Source organism: Mustela nigripes, chromosome 6, assembly GCF_022355385.1.
Source record: "Mustela nigripes isolate SB6536 chromosome 6, MUSNIG.SB6536, whole genome shotgun sequence".
Classification (NCBI taxonomy): domain Eukaryota; kingdom Metazoa; phylum Chordata; class Mammalia; order Carnivora; family Mustelidae; genus Mustela; species Mustela nigripes.
In genome coordinates this window covers 72181799-72206041 of record NC_081562.1, presented here as the reverse complement: position 1 = coordinate 72206041, position 24243 = coordinate 72181799, and the positions used below count along the sequence as shown (strand labels likewise).

The window sequence follows — 24243 nt, the reverse complement described above, 5'->3', positions numbered from 1 at the left end:
TACCTTGATGCAATTGAATGGTTCTTGTGCTGGATTTTAAAAACCTGAAGGGGCACACTTAGAGCAGGACATGAGGCCTTTTCAGATTTCTACCAAGCATAACACATTATAGTTTCATTCATATATATATGTTATATATATATATATATATATATATATATATATTAGTATATAAAGTATATACTATATATTATATACTATAGTATATATACTATATAGTATAGTAATAGTTACTACTACCATAGTAATAGTTACTATATAGTATATTAGTATATAAAGTATATACTATATATTATATACTATAGTATATATACTATATAGTATAGTAATAGTTACTACTACCATAGTAATAGTTACTATATAGTATAGTAATAGTTACTGTTACTATAGTACTATTTACTATTTGTTGAAATCAGTAGGAGGAGAGTGCTGGTGAAGATGGGTCGAAAGGGAAGTTTTAGACTTGGTTGCTGGGAAGAGGTATGGATCAAGAGGGGAAAAAAGTGAACTAAAATGGAATGGGGAGAAGTTAATTTTAAGAGGGGAAGAAGGATTTTCATTAGCAACTTTAAGGAGGGCTCCAGAAAAGCAATCCTGCACTATATGTTAACTAATTCAAATTCAAATTTAAAAAGAAGAAACTTTAGGGAAGAGTGTGTGTGTTTATAGGTCCCAATTTCAAGTCTTTTTTTGGAAAATAAATGTAATTTTTTGATCATTAAAGCTTCCAGAGTAGCTTGGTTCTGATGATGAAATAAGGAAACAAAATCTACTAGTTTAAATTGAAGGAAATGTTTTTGATTTCCATATGATATATTCATTACTATTTTAAATACCTTTACTATTTTCATTCTAGAGTCCCTAAGCATTAGTAGGCCCTTATTTTATATAGTGAGTTTTTATTTTAGTGACCAATGCTCTCTCTCTCTCTGCCTGCCTCTCCAACTACTTGTGATTTCTCTCTGTCGGATGAATGGATAAATCTTTTAAAAAAAAAAAACTTTAAAAGATACCCTTCTTATTGAGTTATATTTTTTTCTTTAAAGAACAGCCCACCATCTGTTGGATTCTAAAATATACCAGCAATTCAGGTTAAAATGTAACTCAGACATGCAAATTATATTGTAACTATCTAAAGGAATGTGGTTTTACATAGAGGTAACCTTGGAGAAAGTTAGGAGACACATTCTCCTCTGGCAACTTCCCCTCACTACCTCTGGTAGGTTTTAGCTCTTCTACTCATTGTTACAGTCCCCAGAACATGCTACAGTCTGATTGCTTACTCACTCTGCCCCTAAGTGATACGTCATGTACTAAAGTTTTCCAATCCCGTCCAGCTAACAAGTGTCCTTTCCTTTTGTCTCATTTCTTCCCCAGGTCTATTCTAGCTCACCTAATAAGAGAATATAAGCAAAAGTGTTCCTGTGTCATGTTTCCCAAGTAAGATGCATTATTAACAGGAAATAGAGAGGCAGTACCTTGATGCAATTGAATGGTTCTTGTGCTGGATTTTAAAAACCTGAAGGGGCACACTTAGAGCAGGACATGAGGCCTTTTCAGATTTCTACCAAGCATAACACATTATAGTTTCATTCATTCTGGAGAGTCAGATGTGAAATGTGAGTTCCCCTATGTGTCTTGAGCTGAGGAGGAAGATTTTTAAACCAAAATAATCAAAGCACACTTTTTTGGATTCTCAGTAGCAAAGTGTAGGAGTTAACATAATTTAGGAAACTAAATGTTTATTTCTTAGGGTTCTCTACATCTTATCCTTTTCCCTTTTAAAACACAGAGAAGTGTGTTTATTTTATGTGCTTTTTCTTTTTTTCTTACAGCTGGAGAAGAAAACTTTGATCAAACCAGAGTCCTAGAAGACAGTCTACTAAACTGGTGAAAGTAGACCAAGTTATATTTAAATACAGTTCCATTCTTGTTGAAAATATGAACCATGTAAATAAAGCCCTTGGACCCTTTTTACTTCAGTTGTAATGTTAGGAACATGCATAACCAATTTTATCCTTTCCAGAAGCAAAAGAATGTAGGGTTCTTAGCTGGAAACATCATGGCCTTCTTTCAGGGCTTCAGGTCCTGTTAGGTCACCATGTATCTTACTCCCATTTGTAATTATAAGACTAGAGACTCTTTAGAGTGTGTTTTCTATTTGTTACAAGTATCTGCCTTGATCTAATGAGTCTTAATTGTTGGATTTTGCATTCCTTTACCCTTGCATTGTCCTGCACTCAGCTGCAAATCTCCCTCTCTTTTTCTGCCTCCCCCCATCCCCCCAGTCTCTATGGGGGTTGAGGGGAGAAGCAAGGCTGAAGGGGAAAGAGCAGAGTGTATTCTCTTAGTTCATTTTAGAGTAAGTTGTTAAGAAGGGAAGGGGAAGGGAGGTGACTGGGGAGAAGCCCGTGATAAGAACACTTCACTGTAGTTGCTAAAAGTAGGGGGAGGGGGGAACCTGTTAGGCCAGTAGAAGTTTCCCTAGTGGGGATCTCCCCTTTGTGCTCTTTGGGGATCTCCCTGAATTCAGGGAGTCACTGGGAAATAAGCAGATGGAGACTCACTCGGTTTCTGGGTACATTGTATAAAAGGAACAAACCAGTTTTTCAGAGGTAACTCTTATTCCACAGCTAAACAGACTCAAAGACTCTGCTTCTTGTAATTGACTAGAACTCTAGGCTTTATTTTACATTAAAACATTATATAAAGGCACCCTGATAACATCAGTACACAGTGATATGCCTCATCTGCTCCTTCTGAAAACTTCTAAAACTATCTGAAAAAATACACACACACACACACACACACACACACACACGTCCACAGTGAGCATAATAACCCATTTATTTGGAGTTATAATATGATCAACATGTTAATTTTTTTGACCTAATTAGTTGAGAGTTGTTATTGATAAATGTCATAAGTGGTAAGTATTGTTAATTCTTATTGTTATCAGTATATAGCTATTATTCAGTAGCTAAAGGATATCTTTATGTGAATGGATCTGTACCTGGGCATTACAATTTAACTATGTTATGAAGTCAAAACCCTGCTTATAAGATTTGTCTGTATCTTGTATCGTAATTGAATAATGAAGCTATATTCAAGTAATTGTAACACTGATCTCTTGCAAAAATAAAATGCTAACATTAAAAAAAAGTGGTATCATAATAGGCACTTGTCATTTATTATGATTTAAGTTGATTTTCTAGATGGTGCATATTTCCAGTTTATTGAGATTTTATTCATCTGACATAGAGGTGTACATACTGGCTATTTAAACATTATGCTTATTCCAAGACTATTTTAAAACATATGAAATAATTCTACCCACAACTAAATAGAACAATCTTACGTGTTTCACACTAAAACAAAGTTTTTAAAAACTTTCTAAATGACCAAGAACTATTAAAATAATTCAGTGTCATATTAGAAGACTATTAGCATTGTATATAATATCAAGTATTATTGATAGGTGCTTGAATTCCTTGGATGTTGTTCTGCCATACAGATGTGCTGATTAACATAGTAAGTGCAGGCCACCTGGGGGGCTGAGAATCAGGCTCCCTGCTCAGCGGGGAGTCTGCTTCTCCACTCCCTCTGCCCCTCCTCCCACTCAATCCCCCTTCCCATGCAAATGAAAAAAAATTGTAAACAACAACAACAACAAAAAAGCATAGTAGTTGTATACAGGCCTCTATGCCCACCTGCTACAACATTCTGTCCCTCTTGGAATATCTTTGAAATTCTCTTTATTTCTATCTTTTTCAAAATTGAAGTGAACAAATTGTATGCCTTATATTTTAAAAATGGGAAATACCTGCCCACAAGGCACATTACTAGAATACCTCCAGGTGGGACTGGTGGCCCCTCTGATCGCAGCTCCTGCTGCTCTTAGGTTCTTTGTGTCCAAATCCTTCCTCCCCGATGGCTATCTGTCTTCCAATTGGGGCTCTCAATTACTTTGTTTCCTGGGGTCTCCGCAGTGGATGCCTCCTCTCCCTCCCTCCACTCCAACAGCACCATTAATATCCCCAAGAGAGGAGAGAAGGCAGAGGCCCTAGACTGTTAAAATCAGCCTCCCACTGGCATTTCCCCTTTATCTGGTTATGGGAAATAAAATTCTATATCCTATACACTTGAGTTACACTGTTTGCTTCAGCCACAGGAAACAGGGAAGTTGGGTATGTGACGCATTGGTCCCCTCCTACTGGACTATGAATTCCTTTAGTAGGAGCTTATTTCTACTGTGATCTGATCCTTATAACCAGCATGTGAAGCCAGCACTTGTAATGTGAATTCACAGAAGTGTATCCTCACCCTTTGGACCTCCCCACGTGCCCTTGACCAGTCCCTCTCCTGAGTCCACTTTGTGCCCTGGGAAACTACTAGCAGACCACTTGTAACACTTTATATTCTCATCAGTACATGTAAAACCTTCTCTGTTCACCCTAACTCTTGAACATGGAAAGCAGGTGGGACAATGCATTAAAAAAAAGTTTACTGGGGGCTGGTCAGGCACACATTAACTATTTTCTATAGTTCTTTTACTTCAACTTATGCATACATACATTCTTTAAAAACACCAATTTTTTGGTACCTCTATTTCTCCCAATAAGACCATCCATTTGTGCTGCTACTGTGTATAAGGTGCTGTGCTAGACACAGTCATCTCTGAACCATCCTTACCTGTTGTTCCTCACATGGCTTTGTCAGTCTTGGGGAAGGAGGAAGGATTGGAGCAAGGGGATGGAGTCCAGTGGCAGCAGCTGTCTGAATTGGAGGGGTGGGTGCAGGAGAGAAACACGCCCTTCAACACCCAGTGTTTGCAAGTCTGTGAGTTTCCATCTGCTCTATCATTTGTACTCCTTTCTAATCAGAGAGCTGTTCTTTTGTTCGAAAAAAGCACTTGGATTTTCAAGTTTTATATTAAAAAGCTATTTTTCTGGGGCTCCTGGCTGGCTCAAAGGAGCATGCCACTCTTGATCCAGGGTCATGAGTATGAGCCCCACGTTTGCTGTAGAGAATACTTTAAAAAAATATAGATATCTATCTATCTATCTATCTATATATATCTATATATATATATATAGATATATATATTTTTTTTTTTTTTTTTTTACTGAGTCATTTTACTGAGGAAACCTCGTGCTTTCAATAACAGTGGACCAACTAGGTACCAACCAAGGGTATCACTTGAATACACACATTGTGTCACTTTACTAGGAATATGTTTTCGTAGTTATTGTAACTTTGAAACACCTTTTTATCATGAGATCTTCTTGACACTTCTGCAAATGTATATTTATAATAAAAGATACAGCCGTGTCATATTTTCTGATTTCCTTGGCAGACTTTCCCAAACTGCTCTGCAGATGTTGGGTTAATTGGCATTAACAGGCATTTTTCAAGGGTTAGGTTTTAGGTAATTTATTTCTCTCCTTTCTGAACCTCTAAATGAGGTGAGTTCACAACCATCTTCCACTCTGGCCTGATTTGAGGCTTATATCCACCAATCATCTACTTTTTCTGAACAATGGGACAGGCAGTAGGAGAGCTGGATTAACATCTTCTACTAGTCCTGAACCACTTCACACATGGCCATTGTTACTCTTCCCTTGTTGCCATCAATAATCCAGCACTGGGCAGACTAAAAATTTTTCTTTTTTTTTTTAAGATTTTATTTATTTATTTATTTATTTTTATTAAAAGATTTTTATTTATTTATTTGATAGAGAGAGATCACAAGTAGGCAGAGAGGCAGGCAGAGAGAGAGGGGGAAGCAGGCTCCCTGCTGAGCAGAGAGCCCGATGTGGGGCTGGATCCCAGGACCCTGAGATCATTACCTGAGCTGAAGGCAGAGGCTTAAACCACTGAGCCACCCAGGCGCCCTAAAGATTTTATTTTTAAGTAATCTCCACATCCAATGCAGGGCTCAAACTCACAACCCTGAGATCAAGGGTCCTGTGTTCCACCAACTGAGCCAGCCAGGCATTCCAGACTAAAACTTTTTAAAAAACCTTTGCAGACTCAGGTGAATTGGTATGCCAATGAAGGTATTCATTATTATCTAAGTGTAACAATACTCAAGTTGTGGAAAAGAACAATCCAAGAGGGAAGGAGGGTTTTTCGTTTTGTTTTTTGCCTACTTAGATTTCATTATAAACATAAATATGCTAAACTGCAATCATGCAACAATGTCTCTAAGCACATCATGGATGTGTTAGAGATACTGTCCTTATTATAATTAGGAAGACTCTATATTTTCTTTTTGCTAATTTTTTGAAGGACAGCTTTAAATATAATCCTTTATAAGGCACTATTTCATAGCAGGTGTTTATACAGGTTATCTCATTTAAATGTCTAAAGAATTGTAAATAAGACATCAACAAAAGCTTAATACATTGATATGGATATTAAGTTATATATCCATATATTAGTTCATTTGGGTTTAACAATTATCAGTTATAGAAGATTGACCAAGTTTTCCAGAAAGCTTTCCTTTTAAAGAACGGAAAAACTGTTATAGTCAGATGGTATAGCTCAGATGGTAACATCTTCCCACTGTTAAATAGAGAAATGATCTTGTAAATATGTGTTAATATGTATCAGGATCTCAATTTAAGATAGCTTTTTTTCTTATGGATTTTGATTGTGTGCAAAGATAGAAACTCATGGTTCTGAATCTTGTGAAACATGAACATAATCACTAAAGACAAAATTATTTAAAATATGTATGTGGTGCATGTCCAGGGCTCAGAACAGGATCTTTTGCAGGAAAAATGGGAGGTTTATTTGGTACATATGGCAGCTGTATAAATACTAAGCACAGGATTGTGGTGATGATAATTTAAAAATAAATACTAGCAAATGAAAATTCTTATTGCTTAAATTAACATTTTAAAAACACTTCCAGTCTTCCTTTTTTAATGAACATTCTTCCTCGTGCCTAAATTTACTGGGGGAAGGGAGTAGGGGAAAATAACTTGGATTTTAATGGAAATTATCAAATTGCCGTTCACTTAATCTTTTCCCCTTGGTAAGTGGAGAATAAATTTCTTGGTCACACTTAGAAGAAGAAAATGAAATTTGTAGCATTTTCATTTCTTTAAATAATGACTCTTATTCTGTTCTTACTACATTAGCTCTGCTCGACAAGCATGGAATTCAGTTCTTGTATTCACCGTGTAGCTTTTTCTTCCCACGAGGAACACGGCCCAGAGAAAATGGCGACTTGATATTTAACCGATCCCTTTCAGCCTCCTCTTCCTCATTGTATCGCTCATCCTCTGCTTCATCTTCCACATCACTGCTTTGAGGACTAGAGACCTGGGACCCTGAAGGAGAAGGTGGAACTGAGGAAGGCCTTGGGTATTTAAATCCTTCTGTCTGCCAAAGACAAAAATAAGTCACAAACATTATAATGATGTAAACACTTTGCATGTGCATTTGATACAAAAAAACATAGTTGGATTTTTTTTTGTGGTCTGTTCATGGGCCATTATTATCTTTGATTCCTTTTGATTGTGGTACCACCAAGCTTAAGAGAAATTCGTTAAATAAATAGTTTTCTTTTCTTGTGCACTAAAATGTGCCAGGTGCCATATGTGTGTATGTATGTATATACATAATCTTATTTAATCTTTGTAACAACACCAATAAATGTTTTTCCCATCTATAGAAGAAAATTGAGGGTTAGAGAGGCCAGATGACTTGCCAAAGGTCATGCAGCATATAAGTGATAGAGCAAAGATGTGTACCAGGGTTGTGATCACTCCCTAGCTTTTAATATCAACTGTCATGTTACACCACTGATCCTGTCAGTCGCCATGCCACTTTGCAGGCCTGCTCAACAAAATTACAGAACAGGGGCATCTGGACATACCATGGACAGCTACCACTAGAACGAATCCTGAAGCCAGGCCACTCAGCTGATCCTGAAATTTTACCAGTTACTTTTATTTCAGTAAATGAGCAAAAGTAACAACTATGGGTCAGGCGCCATAATGCCACTGAGGAAGCAAAGAAGAAAATGTGATTCTTGCCCTTGGAGAGAGCACATGTTTGACTGGGGAGAACAACTGTATAAAAATAGTTGCAGCACTTACCCATTATTATCATGTCATACCTATACGATCATTTCAAGGTTCAGATATTGGCCCCAAAAGCAATAAAAAAAAAAGAAAGGTGGGGGGAGCTGATTTGTTCACTTAGGACCTGGCTCAGAATAGGAGCTCAATACTTATTAATTGAATCAGTTGAACAAGTGAATGAATATAGCTAAATTATCAAGTCCAGCAACTGCCTCTAATCAAGCTAAGCAATTAATCCTGAACAGGAAAGCTGGAATTAGTATTTTGAAGGGTTTTCAAAACCCTGTCACCTTCTGCATGTGGGAATTTTACCTTGGCTAACTTTTGAGATCTGTTTCCCTTGACACTTGATATAGATGGAATGTAAGTTGTGTTATTAAGAAAACTGTTTATGGTAAAAGGGACTCCTGATTAGCAAGTTGCATCTGAACTCAGCAATTTTGGGGAATCCCTGAACTGGATGACTCTCGTACTTGTGCATATTCCTTGTGGAGGCCATGGACGCTGATCTCTGGAGATTTACATGACATCTTGGCTCCTGTGGGGCACAAAACTACTGAGCTAGGATAGATCTCATACCTAATGATAAGGGTCTTATCTTTTTGCACCTAAGCTTTCGCCTGGTGGGGGTGGGGGCGCGGCAAAGAAGTGTGGCTTTTGGACTGCTGCACAGACTGCTCTAAGAACTGATTCCACTGAAGAGAAATGTCTGATGCTGTCCTACTTCAAGCTGCGTTTCCTATCATATATCCTTTTAGGTGAATGTGAGGACAAGTAGCCCTTGCTCATCTCATGAATATAAATGTCTAAGAGAGCTTCAGAAGACTCCCTGCCGGATACTGCCGACTGGAACATAAATACTCATCTAGTCCACTGCCTCCTGGGGTTCCTGAATTCACTTGCCAAGGAGTCACCTGATTTTCAAACATTTCCTTGGGATAGCGAATTCACCTGCTGTTAAAACAGGACAGTTCATTTTTCAATAATTCTCAAAAGAATTAGTGTCCAGCACAGCAGTTTCAAGTACCAAGGCAGGGAGAATTTTAATACAGAAGTGCTTCTGCAGTGACATGAATTAGCTGACCATTGGCTCAGCCTCTAAATTAGGCTAACTCAGATTCAAGGGCTTTGACTTGATTTGATTTGTTAGTTCCTCTATTCCTTGCTTTTTTTTTTTTTTTAAATTCCTTGCTTTAAGGCAACATTATGAAAAAATATAAAAGTTTCTGTCCTTAACTAATTCTAAATAAAAAGGTATTGGGAGGACTTACCATGCATAAGAAATTTAGCTTCCAAAATAAGTACACAACAATAAAATAGTTACCGTGGGTGGTGATGTAGGCTCCATATGGAATTTATCGGGAAAAGCTCTGCTTAATGTCAGGTACCTGGCGTGCTGATAATACTGTGATAGAAAAACCAGCTCATGGTTAAAAAAAATTATTTATCTCAAGAACCAACTTATATAAAATCTTATTCTCCTAGTTATAAAACACATTCTTAAAGTGACAGAACCTATTCACCCTAATTTTAGGAATCAAAAAAAAAAAACACCTGATAGTTTATAGTTTTATTATTTTGCAGAGAATAAGTAAAAGAAATATTACAAAATTTTGAAGAGAACAGCTATACTGGTCTTACTGAAAGCTCTGAACTGAGTGCTAAGGGGACTGAAAACATTGGCTTCATTCTACAGAGAACCAGTATGACACAGGGAAAAGCTGGGCCCTGAATAATCACAAACTGGATCTAAATTCTGCTTGAAACCTTAGATAAGAAACATAGCTTCTGAGGCCCTCGGGTTGCTCCGTCAGTTGGGCCTCTGCCTTCGGCTCAGGTCATGATCTCAGAGGGCCCGGATGGAGCCCCACCTTGGGCTCCCTGCTCAGCAAGTAGCCTGCTTCTCCCTCTGCCCTTCCCCTTGCTTGTGTTCTTTCTCTCTTTCTCACTCAAATAAACAAATAAAATCTTAAAAAAAAAAAAAAGAAACATAACTTTTAAGAGGTTTATCATTCTGTTTTCATTGTAAAATGTAGACAGTGCAGTGAATCACCCAGGGTTGTGATGAGCACTGGCATTAGTGTGTATGGGGCCTCAGCAAATGGCAGCATCTATCATTTGTCAAGGAGAATTTAGTGGCATCTAAGGAGTTACATGATCTGAAGGCAAAGTCAGTTTATTTTTCATTAAATCGCCCGGTCCTAAGATACGTAACATCTAGGTATTTACAAACCTGTTGTATAATTGAAAGGAGGTATTTCCTGTACTTGTCATTTGAAAACTATATTATTCCCACTCCAACTATGCTTAAGGAATATGGTCATTTTATTGCTTAGGGACAAACAAAATAAAAATGTTTCTTTAGATATTTTCCTCATATTCATGAAACAATACCTGAAATGCATCAAGTTAACCACTGACAAAAGACTAACTAGTAATACCGCAGATGGATCTGATAGACTTGCTGCTATAAACTCAAACTAAATATGAAGATTTGGGTTTAGGACGTTGCCAGCTTGTTTTAAGTAAAATAGTACATGGAAACATCACTTGAGAATTTAACAATTATGTTACAGAGTTGACTTTGCAGTTGATGATTAGAATCTATATTTTTATAGTCCAGTGAGATATTCCTTTTTTTTTTTTTTTTAAAGTAAGCTCCACACCCAGCACAGATTCCAACATAGGGCTTGAACTCATGATCCCAAGATCAAGACCTGAGATGAGATCAACAGTCAGATGCCCAACCAACTGAGCCACCCAAGGGCCCCAGTCTAGTGGGATTTTTAAAGCGGTTCTCTTGATCCCAAACTTAACTTACTCTGCCCAAGTATCTCCAATCCAGAAGATCAGAGAGCCTCTCAGTTCGGTTTCTCTGAATAATTCTTTGGCGGCGTGACTGTTTGCAAAATCCATAGAGAAACTGAGTCAGCTGATTGCAGGAATCATCTGGAGAGCGGAATCTCCTGTCAACAATGTAAATACCTGAGGAGCACAAAAACCAAAGCCTAGGTAAACACAGGGCTAACCTTAGAAGAATCTTTCTTCTATTCCATTAAATTCCATCACAGACCACCACATGCATTATCTACTCCCTGACTCCCCTACTGCCTCTGCTTTATCTTTTCCCTTCCAATGCTATATTTCTTCTGTGATCTTCTACGGGTTTACAACTGTCCCCAACAGACAGGCAACACAATCGATCTTGCAAAGAAATTTGGCAGTAGAGGGGAATACCCTGGATCAATGATTCTCCCTAGTACTGCTCATTAACCATAATCTCTGGGGATCAGTGATTTTTAGGCTCCCCAGTTTTCCCACCATACAGCCCTGGCTGAGAACCACAGCTCTAGCCTGAGGAAAGAGAACCATGACAAGGAGATTGCAGAAGACCAGGAAATTGGCAATGTGTAGGCAGAGGATCCATCCCATCTCGCTTTTCTTGCTGCTAGGCAACACAGACACAGAGACGGTGGTATGCAGATTCTTCTGCCATCTTAAACAATTTCTAGTGAATTTTGCTAACTTGTCACAGGCCTTTAAAATAATGACACTGACCAGTCTATGTACTCTAAGGCCATAGTTACTATAACATCAATATACTTAATATTAATAGCTTTTTAATCTTTTCTATGAATCACATAATTAAATCTATCTTCCATTAAACAAGAAGTATAAACATTACTTTAATCATCAGGATAACTCTAGAGTTAGGCTCCCTAAAGACCCTGTGCTTTGTTTGTTAGCGGTTACTTATCCCTACATCAGGTGAATGATGAAAAACCTCACCATATGCAGTAGGATCAGCCACATGCTCCTGCATGAAACAGCCAAAGCCGGAAAGGTTGGTTGTCACACTGGGGATACCCATCACGGTACATTCAGCTGCCAGGGGAAACAGATAAAGGCTTGGCTTCATATCAACTCCTATATCCACTTACGCACAGAGATGGGGGAGAAGCCCACGTCTGCCTAGTAATAGTGATGTTTATTCTGTATCAGGCACAGTACTAAGCTCTTTACGGGTATTAACTCATTTAATCTCAAAAACTACTTGAAATGAGACTGCCATTATCTCTATCTTACAGATGAAGAAACTGAGGCACAGAGAGGTTAAATAATTCGCCCAATGTCTCACAGCTGGGGAATGGGGTAGAGGGATTCGAAGCCAGGTGCCTGGCTCCAGGGCTCCTGTTTGGAACTGCTGTTCTATCCTGCCTCTCTCATTCCAGCTGGTTTTGTTTTCTTTTTGCTCCATTCTAAGCTGTGTCTAAGAATGTGGTGAGTTTGTGGGTTTTGGACATGAGCAACTCTTCTCCTCATATTAATGTCCCTTGCCGCAAATCTCTCCACTTCCCCAAGTGTCCAATGTACCCATACCCTCCGTAGTCCTCTCTCCCCTTCTAGTCAAAACCTGTTTTTCATAAAATAGTGGATATGTTTCTTTTAAGAAGTATTACCTTTCACAAGGATGTCTGCATTTTTAACAAGGAATTTATATATGATTATGGAATTAAACTTGGTTGGCTTGTGGGGATGGGTTAAAAAAAAAGATTTCCTCACTAATCAAGAAATAATGCAGTTTAGGGCGCCTGGGTGGCTCAGTGGGTTAAGCCGCTGCCTTCGGCTCAGGTCATGATCTCAGGGTCCTGGGATCGAGTCCCGAATCGGGCTCTCTGCTCAGCAGGGAGCCTGCTTCCTCCTCTCTCTCTCTGCCTACTTGTAATCTCTCTCTCTGTCAAATAAATAAATAAAATCTTTAAAAAAAAAAAAAAAAAAAAAAAAAAAAAAAAAAGAAATAATGCAGTTTAGACAGTGGCCTTTTCTTCTGCTCTGCAAATATTGCCTCATGGCTTATCTCTAGAGAGAAGTGGTTTCCTAATTTCTGGAGGAAGCGGTGGAGGAGAAAATGGGACAGGGATTCTTGACCCACATGAGAATCTGATGAAAATCTTGAACTCATCATCAGAAAAATCCTTATGCATATATGTAGAAAGAATTTTGCCTATGATTCCACGGAATTTTGCAGAAACTTATTTTTATTAAATACTCACTAACAGATATGTAATGAAATACTAGGTACCCATAACCCCTGCAAATCTTCATTGAATGAATTTAATGGAATAAGTATTTATATTCATTGGATTTTCTCAAAACACAGACTTAAATGAATACTTTCTGGAATGTGTTAAACTTAGCATCAAATAAAAAGTTATTCTAAAAAAAATTAGAATTATCTAATATGCCAACACCAAACTTAGTCCACCAGAGGTCTTGTTATTTATGTAACTACAGGTTAGGTGAGGAATGGCCAAATTTCACTGGTTAATTCAAAACAGAGAATGACTCATTCTCAAAGTTCTTTTTCCACCTGCTTATCTCTTATAACAATTTTGCTGGTCTTTATCTTAAATACTAGATGTATCTCCTCTGTCATTTTGGATTAAGCATTTGGTGGAAAGTCTGCTGTAAGTTAGAGAACATTCTCTTTACCCAACATAATGATTTCCCACATCCTTAAGTCACTCGGGCTTTGGTTTTGTGCTTCTCTATTTTTGAAACTTCCTTGATAATAAATTATGTTACTTTTTAGCAATAATAGGAACACAAGTCAATAATAAAATGCTAAGTTCATCCATGAAATACGCATTTTATGTATCTTAAAAGATAGATGCTTGATTATAAACAATTTAAGATAATATGAAGGTATTTCATAAGTAAGAAGACACCATCTTTATAAAAATGACAACTGATACCCGTAACAATTTTTAGAACTACGAAAGAGACAGCTAAAAGAATTAGATCAATAGCTTTTCTTTTCTTTCTTTCTTTTTTTTTTTAGATCAACAGCTATTCTGTGTCATGTTTCAAGAGGAGATAATATTTTATCTATTTTCCCCCAGAAGTTTTAATATTTTTACAGCTGCTGGCAAACTATTCTTGGCGGAACCTAGAGCAACAGAACAGGACTTTATGTCAAAAGAGGCAGTGATTTCATGTTGCTTCTTATGTAAAGATCCTACTTACATAGAATTTTAAATGCTATATTAAAACTCTGGGATCAGAATGCAAAGATTAGAAAAAATTCTTCCTCTTCATATTTCAACCATGATCTCCCTAACCTTACTACAGCTACCCCTTGGCTGGGCAATGATGACGCTGAGATCAGAAAGCAAAATTTATTAATTATGCATAAAAATGTTTTCTGAACCTTTTCTTTTAAAATTATAAATGGAATTATATTGCCATTTGCGACAACATGGATGGAACTAGAGCGTATCATGCTTAGTGGAATAAGTCAAGCAGAGAAAGACAACTATCATATGATCTCCCTGATATGAGGAAGTGGTGATGCAACATGGGGGCTTAAGTGGGTAGGAGAAGAATCAATGAAACAAGATGGGATTGGGAGGGAGACAAACCATAAGTGACTCTTAATCTCACAAAACAAACTGAGGGTTGCTGGGGGGAGGGGGTTTGGGAGAAGGGGGTGGGATTATGGACATTGGGGAGGGTATGTGCTTTGGTGAGTGCTGTGAAGTGTGTAAACCTGGTGATTCACAGACCTGTACCCCTGGGGATAAAAATATATGTTTATAAAAAATTAAAAATTAAAAAAAAATTATATTTAAATAAAAAGGAAAATTTCAGATTACTAATACAAGATGGAAAGATCAATATTATGTTCTTTCCACTGGCATTTATTTAAAATATTTGTTTTTAAATTTTGAGTATTGTTTCCTTTTTAGTTAGGCATTTCAGTCCAAATACAAATTGATCACTCTTGATACCAGTGACAAATATACTCAGAGGGGACAAAAAGAAAATAGATAGTGCATCTGGGAATCTACCATTGGGGAGAAAAAAAAAAGGCAGATGAAGAGGGCAAGGGTCTGAATGGAATGATGTCAGGGTCACAATACCTGTCATTGAATTGACATTTTATCTTAAAAGAAGTACCTCCTTTTTGAGTGACTATGGTGTGAAGACTTCTCATTGTTTACTTTCTTATACTATTTGTTTCTTTAACTATGTGACTGTGGTACCTATTAAAAATTAAATACATCATTAATTTTTAAAAATTATAATAAGTTTTAGAGAACACTGTTTCTGGACCACTGTTTCTCATCTTAAACCTACCTGCACTCAATTTCTCCTTTATATGAATAGTTGGGACTGGGAGAGATAACTCAATAATATGTACCCTTTATAACACATTTTTTTCTTATAATACAATATATTATTATAATTTAACTTTAGTAGAAATTACATATCAACTCTGAATATTATATCCATGTGCATAAAATAATAGATTAATAAGATTTAAAACATTCCATAATCTATACGTGCTACATACCTGGAGTATAGCCCCATGGTTCATAGTATGATGGAAATACTCCAAGATGACAACCTCGGACAAACTCTTCATAATCCATGGGTAGTAAAGGGCTGGTGGAGGATAGAAACTCTGGGTGCAAAATCACCTAAAAAGGAGAGTTTTAATGAGCAAAAAAAGAAGAGAAGAAAATCAAAAAATCTCCTACAGTTCGGTATTTTGACATGTAAAATCCTTGTGTTCTACATTCAGGGAAAAAGAGAGAGGAGAAAAAAAGAAAAAGAGATAAGCTTGGGTGCTTTTTTCCTTTCTCTCCATTCAGTGTATTATCTACTCTGTGGACTAAGTTTCTCTCAGGTTCCAAGGCCTAGATTGGAGGAAAGGGAGTTAATATGGCCATTTTTGTTACCGTGCTAAGCTACATTGCTAAGCTGTATTGACAATAAGGTATTTTTTAAAAGATTTTACACCATACACAAAGATAAACTCAAAATGGATAAAAGACCTCAACGTGAGACAGGAATCCATCAGAATCCTAGAGGAGAACATAGGCAGTAATCTCTTTGATATTTTTAAAGTAATTTCTACACCCAACATGGGGCTCAAACTCACAACTCTGAGATCAAGAGTCACATCCTCTCAGGGCACCTGAGTGGCTCAGTTGGTTAAGTGCCTGCCTTCGGCTCAGGTCATGATCCCAGGATCCTGGGATGGAGCTCTGCATCAAGTTTCCTGCCCAGTAGGGAGTCAGCTTCTCCCTCTGCCTGCTGCTCTCCCTGCTTATGTGCGAGGTCTCTCTCTGTTTCAAATAAATAAATAAATCTTTAAAAAAAAGAAAAAAAGTCACACACCGTACTAAGGGAGTCAACCAGTCACTGCAACAAAAAAAAGGTTTATTTTGTTTCCTAATGGCTGACTGCTGTCTTTTTTTATCAATTTGCCCCATCTGGAGCAGAAAAGAGGGGAGCTTTGTAATATAATAGACTGTCCTCCATTGCGCCAGAACACAAGGTAGCCCAGGGAAATGGAACTAAGGGACAGAGATGTACTAGGAATCTCATCTTGATTAGATCAGACTAGAAGCCTTCACCAAAGTCAGCATCCTCTCTCACCCAGAGGTAATCACCTCCTAACCTATCTCCCTGCTTTTATTCTGCCAAGTCTCTACTCAGTACAATTAGAGTGAACATTAAACAGTGCCAGGCACTCCCTGCTCAAAATCCTTCAGTGGCTTCCCGTTTCACTCAGAGTAAAAGCCAACATATTTACTATGATCTTTAAGCAATGTTGTTCTGGTACATGCTTAAGAAAAAAAACTAAAATATAAGTGTATATTTGTACATAAGTTTACTATACATTTTAGTGATATAAAGAAAGTATAGCATACAATATCCAAATAGTAAAAAATGTATGCACAAAAACCTGTATACAGATGTTTGTATCAGCTCTGTTAATAATTGATAAAATTTGGGAGCAATCAAGATATCCTTTAATAGATGAGTAGATAAATAAACTATCCAGACAATGGAATATTATTCAGTGCTAAGAAGAAATGGGATATCAAGCCACGAAAAGACATGGAAAAAATTAAATATATATTACTAAGTGAAAAGAGCCAATCTGAAAGTCCATACACTGTATGATTCCAGCTATATGACATTCTGGAAAAGGCAGAACTATGGAGACAGAAAGAAGATCAGTCTTTGGATGGAGGCAGGGATGAATAGGCAGAGTTCAGAGGATTTTTAGGGCAGTAAAACTGTTCTGTGTGATTTTGTAATGGTGGTTACAGGTCATTATACATTTATAATGTCACAGAAGGTAAAGCACCAAGAGCGTAACTTACCATAAACTATGAATCTTGGTGGATAATAATGCGTCAATGTAGGTTCCTCAGTTGTAACAAATATAAGATCCTGGTATGATATATGGACAGTGCAGGATGCTGTAAATGTGGGGGAGGCAGGGGTACCTGGGAACTAACTGTCTGTACTTGCTGCTCAACTTCACTATGAACCGAAAACTTTTCTAAAGAATGAATTCTATTGAATATATATATATATATATATATATATAAAACTCCTTATTATAAATTTTAGATAGTTAAATGCTCCCAAATGCTTTTGTTGACTTTGGACAAAATCTTGTATTCAGAACTAAATTCTAGTTTCAACTGAGGACTGAACGTAGTTGTGACGTGAATGTCGATCTTTTCAGAGATACACGTCAGAACTTCATAGGTTCATAGTTCAGTGACATAGTGACTTCTTTCCCAAGTTGGATATTAGCTTCTGAATATGGGAAAAAATATGTCCTTGTATTTTTGTGCCACTCACAATTTTGTGTAATGACTCAGGACACAACCCTTTTAAGTTTAATCTGTATTGTTCATATTCATCCGCCACCTTTGTAAGCCTAGACAATCGACACACAATTAATCAAGCCACGATGTGGAGTGTTCACCTATTTTCACTCTCTAGATATCCCTACTATGGTCGGTTTCAAGTTACCACTGTGATGTCACTGAACTAGAGATGGGGAAAGCAGTAGCTCACCATTATAGAATATTCCCACCATGTGGGTATAATAGCCATACATAACTTTAAATGTAGAGATCATCATAAAATGTAGAATTAACAATTAGGATGTGATGAGTTTTGAGCATTACCTTTCATTTTAATATAGTTGATTTATATTTTTAAGTTGATACAATTTAACTTTTTAAAATGGCTTTTTTTATATTTACATTTTTTAATTTATTTATTTTCAGCATAACAGTATTCATTACTTTTTCACCACACCCAGTGCTCCATGCAATCCGTACCCTCTATAATACCCACCACATGGTACCCCAACCCTCCACCGCTCCCCGCCACTTCAAACCCCTCAGATTGTTTTTCGGAGTCCATAGTCTCTCATGATTCACCTGCACTTCCAATTTACCCCAACTCCCTTCTCCTCTCTAACACCACTTGTCCTCCATGCTATTTGTTATGCTCCACAAATAAGTGAAACCATATGCTAATTGACTCTCTCTGCTTGACTTATTTCACTCAGCATAATCTCTTCCAGTCCCATCCATGTTGCTACAAAAGTTGGGTATTCATCCTTTCTGATGGAGGCATAATACTCCATAGTGTATATGGACCACATCTTCCTTATCCATTCGTCCGTTGAAGGGCATTTTGGTTCTTTCCATAGTTTGGCGACCGTGGCCATTGCTGCTATAAACATTGGGGTACAGATGGCCCTTCTTTTCACTACATCTGTATCTTTGGGGTAAATACCCAGTACTGCAATTGCAGGGTCATAGGGAAGTTCTATTTTTAATTTCTTTAGGAATCTCCACACTGTTCTCCAAAGAGGTTGCACCAACTTGCATAGTGTAAGAGGGTTCCCCTTTCTCCACATCCTCTCCAACACATGTTGTTTCCTGTTTTGTTAATTTTGGCCATTCTAACTGGTATAAGGTGATATCTCATACAGCAATTCAGCAAAGTGGCAGGATACAAAGTCAATGTGCAGAAATCAGTGGCTTTCTTATACACTAACAATGAAAATACAGAAAGGGAAATTAGAGAACCGATTCCATTTACTATAGCACCAAGAACCATAAGATACCTGGGAATAAACCTAACCAAAGAGGTAAAGGATCTGTACTTGAGGAACTACAGAACACTCATGAAAGAAACTGAAGAAGACACAAAAAGAGGGAAGACCATACCATGCTCTTGGATCGGAAGAATAAACATTGTTAAAATGTCTATACTGCCTAGAGCAATCTATACTTTTAATGCCATTCCGATAAAAATTCCACTGGTATTCTTCAAAGAACTGGAGCAAATAATCCAAAAATTGGTATGGAATCAGAAGCGACCCCGAATCGCTAAGGAAATGTTGAAAAATAAAAATAAAGCTGGGGGCATCACGTTACCTGATTTCAAGCTTTATTACAAAGCTGTGATCACCAAGACAGCATGGTACTGGCATAAAAACAGACACATAGACCAGTGAAACAGAGTAGAGAGCCCAGATATGGACCCTATGACTCTATGGTCAATTAATCTTCGACAAAACAGGAAAAAATATACAGTGGAAAAAAGACATTCTCTTCAATAAATGATGCTGGGAAAACTGGACAGCTATAACTAGAAGAATGAAACTCGACCATTCTCTTACACCGTACACAAAGATAAACTCAAAATGGATAAAAGACCTCAATGTGAGATAGGAATCCATCAGAATTCTAGAGGAGAACATAGGCAGTAATCTCTTCGATATCAGCCACAGCAACTTCTTTCAAGATATGTCTCCAAAGGCAAAGGAAACAAAAGCGAAAATAAACTTGGGACTTCATCAAAATCAAAAGCTTCTGCACAGCAAAGGAAACAGTCAAAAAAACAAAGAGGCAACCCACGAAATGGGAGAATATATTTGCAAATGACAGTACAGACAAAAGGTTGATATCCAGGATCTATAATGAACTCCTCAAACTCAACACACATGAAACAGGCAAACATATCAAAAAATGGGCAGAAGATATGAACAGACACTTCTCCAATCAAGACATTCAAATGGCTATCAGACCCATGAAAAAATGTTCATCATCCCTAGCTCTCAGGGAGATTCAAATTAAAACCACATTGAGATATCACCTTACAGCAGTTAGAATGGCCAAAATTTTAAAAATGGCTATTTTAAAAACTGGCTCACAAAATTTCTGAGCTCTCATGTACTGGTATGAGCCGGTACTGAGACTACATTGCCTGTAATGTTATGCAAAGACAGAGACAAGAGAGAGAATGACTATCATTGGAAAGCTGTAGAACAGCTACTTAACTGGTCACCTGGATGAAAGAATTCTCCAATTTCTCGTATTTATTGAAGTTTTTCTTGAACCATTATTAGGTAATTTGTCAGCCTCTCCTCATAGTTAAGTAGTTATTAAAAATCAATAAAATCTGATTTAAAAGCATTGTATATACTATGTATAAAGGTAGTATGTACAATATACAATATAGTATTTATATTGTACACATATAAATAATATATGCCATATATAAAATACATAATATATGATATATATTATATATGTATACTGTATGTATTATATGTTATAATATATGACACAATATTATATAGTATATAGTATTTGCCATATAATATACATATAAAATATATATTATTAAATTATACATATACATAATATAACATATATAATATAATAAAAGAATAACTATATTTTTCCAAAGAGATTACTGTGAAGAAAAACACTAATTTGGATATATGACAACAATGATAACAGTTATATGATACTTTATATATTATAAATAATGTTCTCATATATTATTTAATCCTAGCAACATCATGATATTCTCATTACTCTAATTTTAGGAATATATTATAAAGAAATTATATACATTAGTTACATGTCAGGAGACCCACAAATGGGACCTAGGTTAAACTTAAGCAGTAAAATGGTAAAATATCCAAAACTAGTATTTGAAAATGATAGTTCACTCAATCACAAGAATCACAAATCCCAAAGTAAAAATAGATAAAATATTTTCCTCCATAAAACATGATTTGAGTTCTTATTATCACGTGCAAAGTACTGCATGAGGAAAAGAGACAAAGGCACAGATCCTCTGTCCAGACAATCATCAAATCAGCAGCCCACTGTATCCCTGGCAGATATCAGCAAACAGGGATTCAAAATTCATTGTGCCTATGTTCGCTTCTCCAAGCCTGGGAAAATTTGTACTCTCCAAAGCCCATTTTTGAACATGAGAATATCATGGTTCATTCATTTTGTTTCAGCCAAACAGAACAGCAAAATTAAAATATGAAAGCAGCTACTCTGGGCCCTGAACAGCCAATGACAGAGGCCCAGGGTGGAGGAATGGATGTTAGAGGTCAGACCAAGGTTACCTAGAGGATTAGATGAGATTCTATATACAAAAGCCCCCAGCAAAGCACCTGGCTCACAGCAGACCCTCTATCAGTAAGGAAAAACAAACAAACAAACAAACAAAAAAAAACAAAACCAAAACGCTGTCTAACCACATTTATCCTGTGAGGGAATTAAGATCCCTGGAAGTTAATTTGCTTTCACAGAGTGCTGGCATCAGGTCAGGACCTGGAGTCTGCACTGTAGGGTTTTCTCACTATGTCCACTGCCAAGGCAGAATTGATGATACATTCAACTTCGAAACAATCTGTAATGTTTCCTGGATCAAGTGGTAGCATTCATATAAAGTACTTGTTAATCTAAGAGTTAAGAACCACTCGATATAGAGTTCTGTAAATATGCAGGTGATCAAATGAGTCAGTGTTAAGCTTTTTAAAGGATACTAGTCATAAATAAAATACTTTAATTCTGAATTAACCAAAACTCATCTCAGTGCTTGGAGCATATATTGTTGTGAAGGGGTTATTCTTTTATTTCTTGTGCGTGCGTTTGCTTTATGATAATAACCAGTGAAAGTCTCAAACTCTTCCTGAACTTATCTATATAAACATGATTTGTGTGAGACAAACTCCCTTCTCCATTCACTCTACAGAAGCCATGTGCTTCTGTATCTCTGTGCCTTCTTATCTACTGCTGCTGGCTCTCTGCAGGATGAGCTGTTATGTGTGAGATAAACGCCTGCTCACCAGACGGGATCTAGCTAACACGTCTCCAATTCTCCAGGCAGAAAGAAATCCTCCATTTTCTACTCTCATCAAACTTTTTACACCTGTCTTCTAAAAGTTATTGAGTATCCAGCACATGCTAGGTACTGGGCTAAGTACGGATAAAAGCTGACATCTATCATGCACTCACCACGTGCCATGGTCTGCACTAATTGCAGCATCTTACTTATTTAAGCCTCACAACAGTTCTGTGAGTGTAGACCTATCTTACCACCATCTTACAGATGAGAAGACTGGGGTAGATTAAGTAAATATGTAAATTGATTAAGGGGCAGAGATTTAGAGGCAGACAACAGATCTTGATTGACAGCCCCAACTGCTTCCCCTCTTGAGCAGCTACAGCAGCTGCTCCAGCCTATAGACCTGGCAAGGAGAGGTTCTAGTGCCAGCTCATTTCTGCACAACCAGTGACTCTTTTGGACAACTTTTGTTTGGAAAAGCCCTACTCTAATAGGAATCCCTATTAAAGTTGTTGCATGTGATTGCTCATAGAATAAGGCACCCGTGTGCCCACCAACTTGAAACTGTTTGGCTGGTGAACAGAACACATGAAAGTAAAACATAAAAGAAAGGTTTAGATACAGGGAAGAGATGTATGTAGTAATGCTAATATACTTGAAATAAATCACAGTAAACCACAACACACACATACACCCCCCACACACAGAGGCATCTTTGGTATTAAAAAAGAAAGCGTTGGAAAATAATTTGGAATCTATCTTAGCTGTAGATTGATTGTACTGTTGAAAATGATTTTGTGTGTGTGTGTGCACACAGGAGTGCACATGCTTCTGTGTGTGTGCTTCCTTCCCCTAGCTGACCAGCCATTGTTAGTGGTCAGCTTTTTCCCTTTATAAGTCACTACATAGTGCTGCTAGGTGTGTATATTTTTCATGCATTTGTTAATTTTTATTGATTCTAGTTTTTGTTAAAGACATTTGACTCTCTGTTTAAAAAAAAAAAAAAAAGGTTGAGAGGTGTTTAGCCCTGGGCTGCAGTCTGTGGGTCTTCCCTCCTCAACCTTCCTTCCTCCTCTTTCCACTGTGTAAACTATCCCTCCCTGCCTGCTTTTGCTTTCATCTCTATCTTGCACAGGCATTTTTACCAATAAGTGTTTTCATATCTAATCCTGTCTTGGTGTTTGCTTTTCAGAGAATGAATACTGAGAAAATGTATATGAGATATGATCATTGCCTCAAAGAACTCACAGTCTCACTGGAGGAAAGAACATACATATTAAAAAATACAAATAACTTGATGAGATGATTCCTATATTTGTAGTAGAAATAAAGCATCTTGAGAATCCAGATAAGAAAGTGATTGCTCTGTCTGGAGTAGATGAATGCAAATTAAGGACAAACACAAGGAGGAGATGAATTCTAGGTTGGATCCCAAAGGAGCTATTAGGATGGCTGAAATAAGGGGAATTCAGAAAGAGAGAATAACATCAGCAAAGACACAGAGGAACGAAGTCTTTCAAGTCTTAGGAAATAATGTTACTTGTCCATTCCTGAGAAATGGCTTCACTGTTACTGTACTTTAAAACACACAGACACATACACACACAGATCAGCAAAGCATACTTTGTTCAGAGCTGCCAATTTCAGGAGACCTTCTAAACTCAGTCCTCCCAAAAATAAAGGAAGCATGAACCACAGTCTGGCTCCAGTCCCCTGTTCTGTCTACATTTATTGTACAAATCATGTGCCAGGCAGATCATTAGAGGAAGAGCCGCAGATTTAAATATAGGTGTGACAAAGTTCTGTAAAACAGAAAACAACAGGAAAATAATAGGCTTTCTTTCCATTACTATTTCCTTTCCAATAGAAAAAACATTGAGAAGGACTGGTCTAAACTGCATGAAAATGTGATCAAATTAGTGCTGATACACTCTGGAAGGGAGGTAAGTTTCTGCAAATCCAGTCGTGTGGAAAAATGTGAAGGATGATGCATCCTTGAGAGATACGTCCCTGCATTTCCAGGGAAAAATGTGTAGCTTGCATATTACAGGGTGTGTGCTGGGAGTAAAAATTTTGGAAATGCAGAAACACAAATGAGAAAATAAAAGTTACCCATATTTCTATGGCACAGGGAAATATACACAAATATGTGTGT

General features: G+C 37.2%; 2 protein-coding genes across 3 annotated transcripts in view; one reads left to right on the top strand and one right to left on the bottom strand.

Annotated features, from left to right (window-relative positions):
• SPX (spexin hormone) overlaps window positions 1-4984 on the top strand; it is a 10796-nt gene extending 5812 nt beyond the window's left edge. Inside the window, exon 6 of the mRNA XM_059404493.1 lies at window positions 1836-4984. Coding sequence (XP_059260476.1) covers window positions 1836-1894 — 59 coding nt within the window. The 3' untranslated portion in view covers window positions 1895-4984. The remainder of the gene's footprint in view (window positions 1-1835) is intronic.
• A 730-nt stretch (window positions 4985-5714) lies between these two features.
• The window catches only part of GYS2 (glycogen synthase 2), a 54858-nt gene continuing 36329 nt past the window's right edge, over window positions 5715-24243 (bottom strand). Inside the window, exons 12-16 of one of the 2 annotated variants that reach the window (XM_059402843.1) lie at window positions 15454-15580; window positions 11886-11981; window positions 10918-11081; window positions 9421-9501; window positions 5715-7392 (exon numbers count right to left, since the gene is read on the bottom strand). In XM_059402843.1, the coding sequence (XP_059258826.1) occupies window positions 7171-7392; window positions 9421-9501; window positions 10918-11081; window positions 11886-11981; window positions 15454-15580 (690 nt within the window). In that variant the 3' untranslated portion in view covers window positions 5715-7170. The remainder of the gene's footprint in view (window positions 7393-9420; window positions 9502-10917; window positions 11082-11885; window positions 11982-15453; window positions 15581-24243) is intronic. The other variant, XM_059402844.1, reaches the window with a different exon arrangement.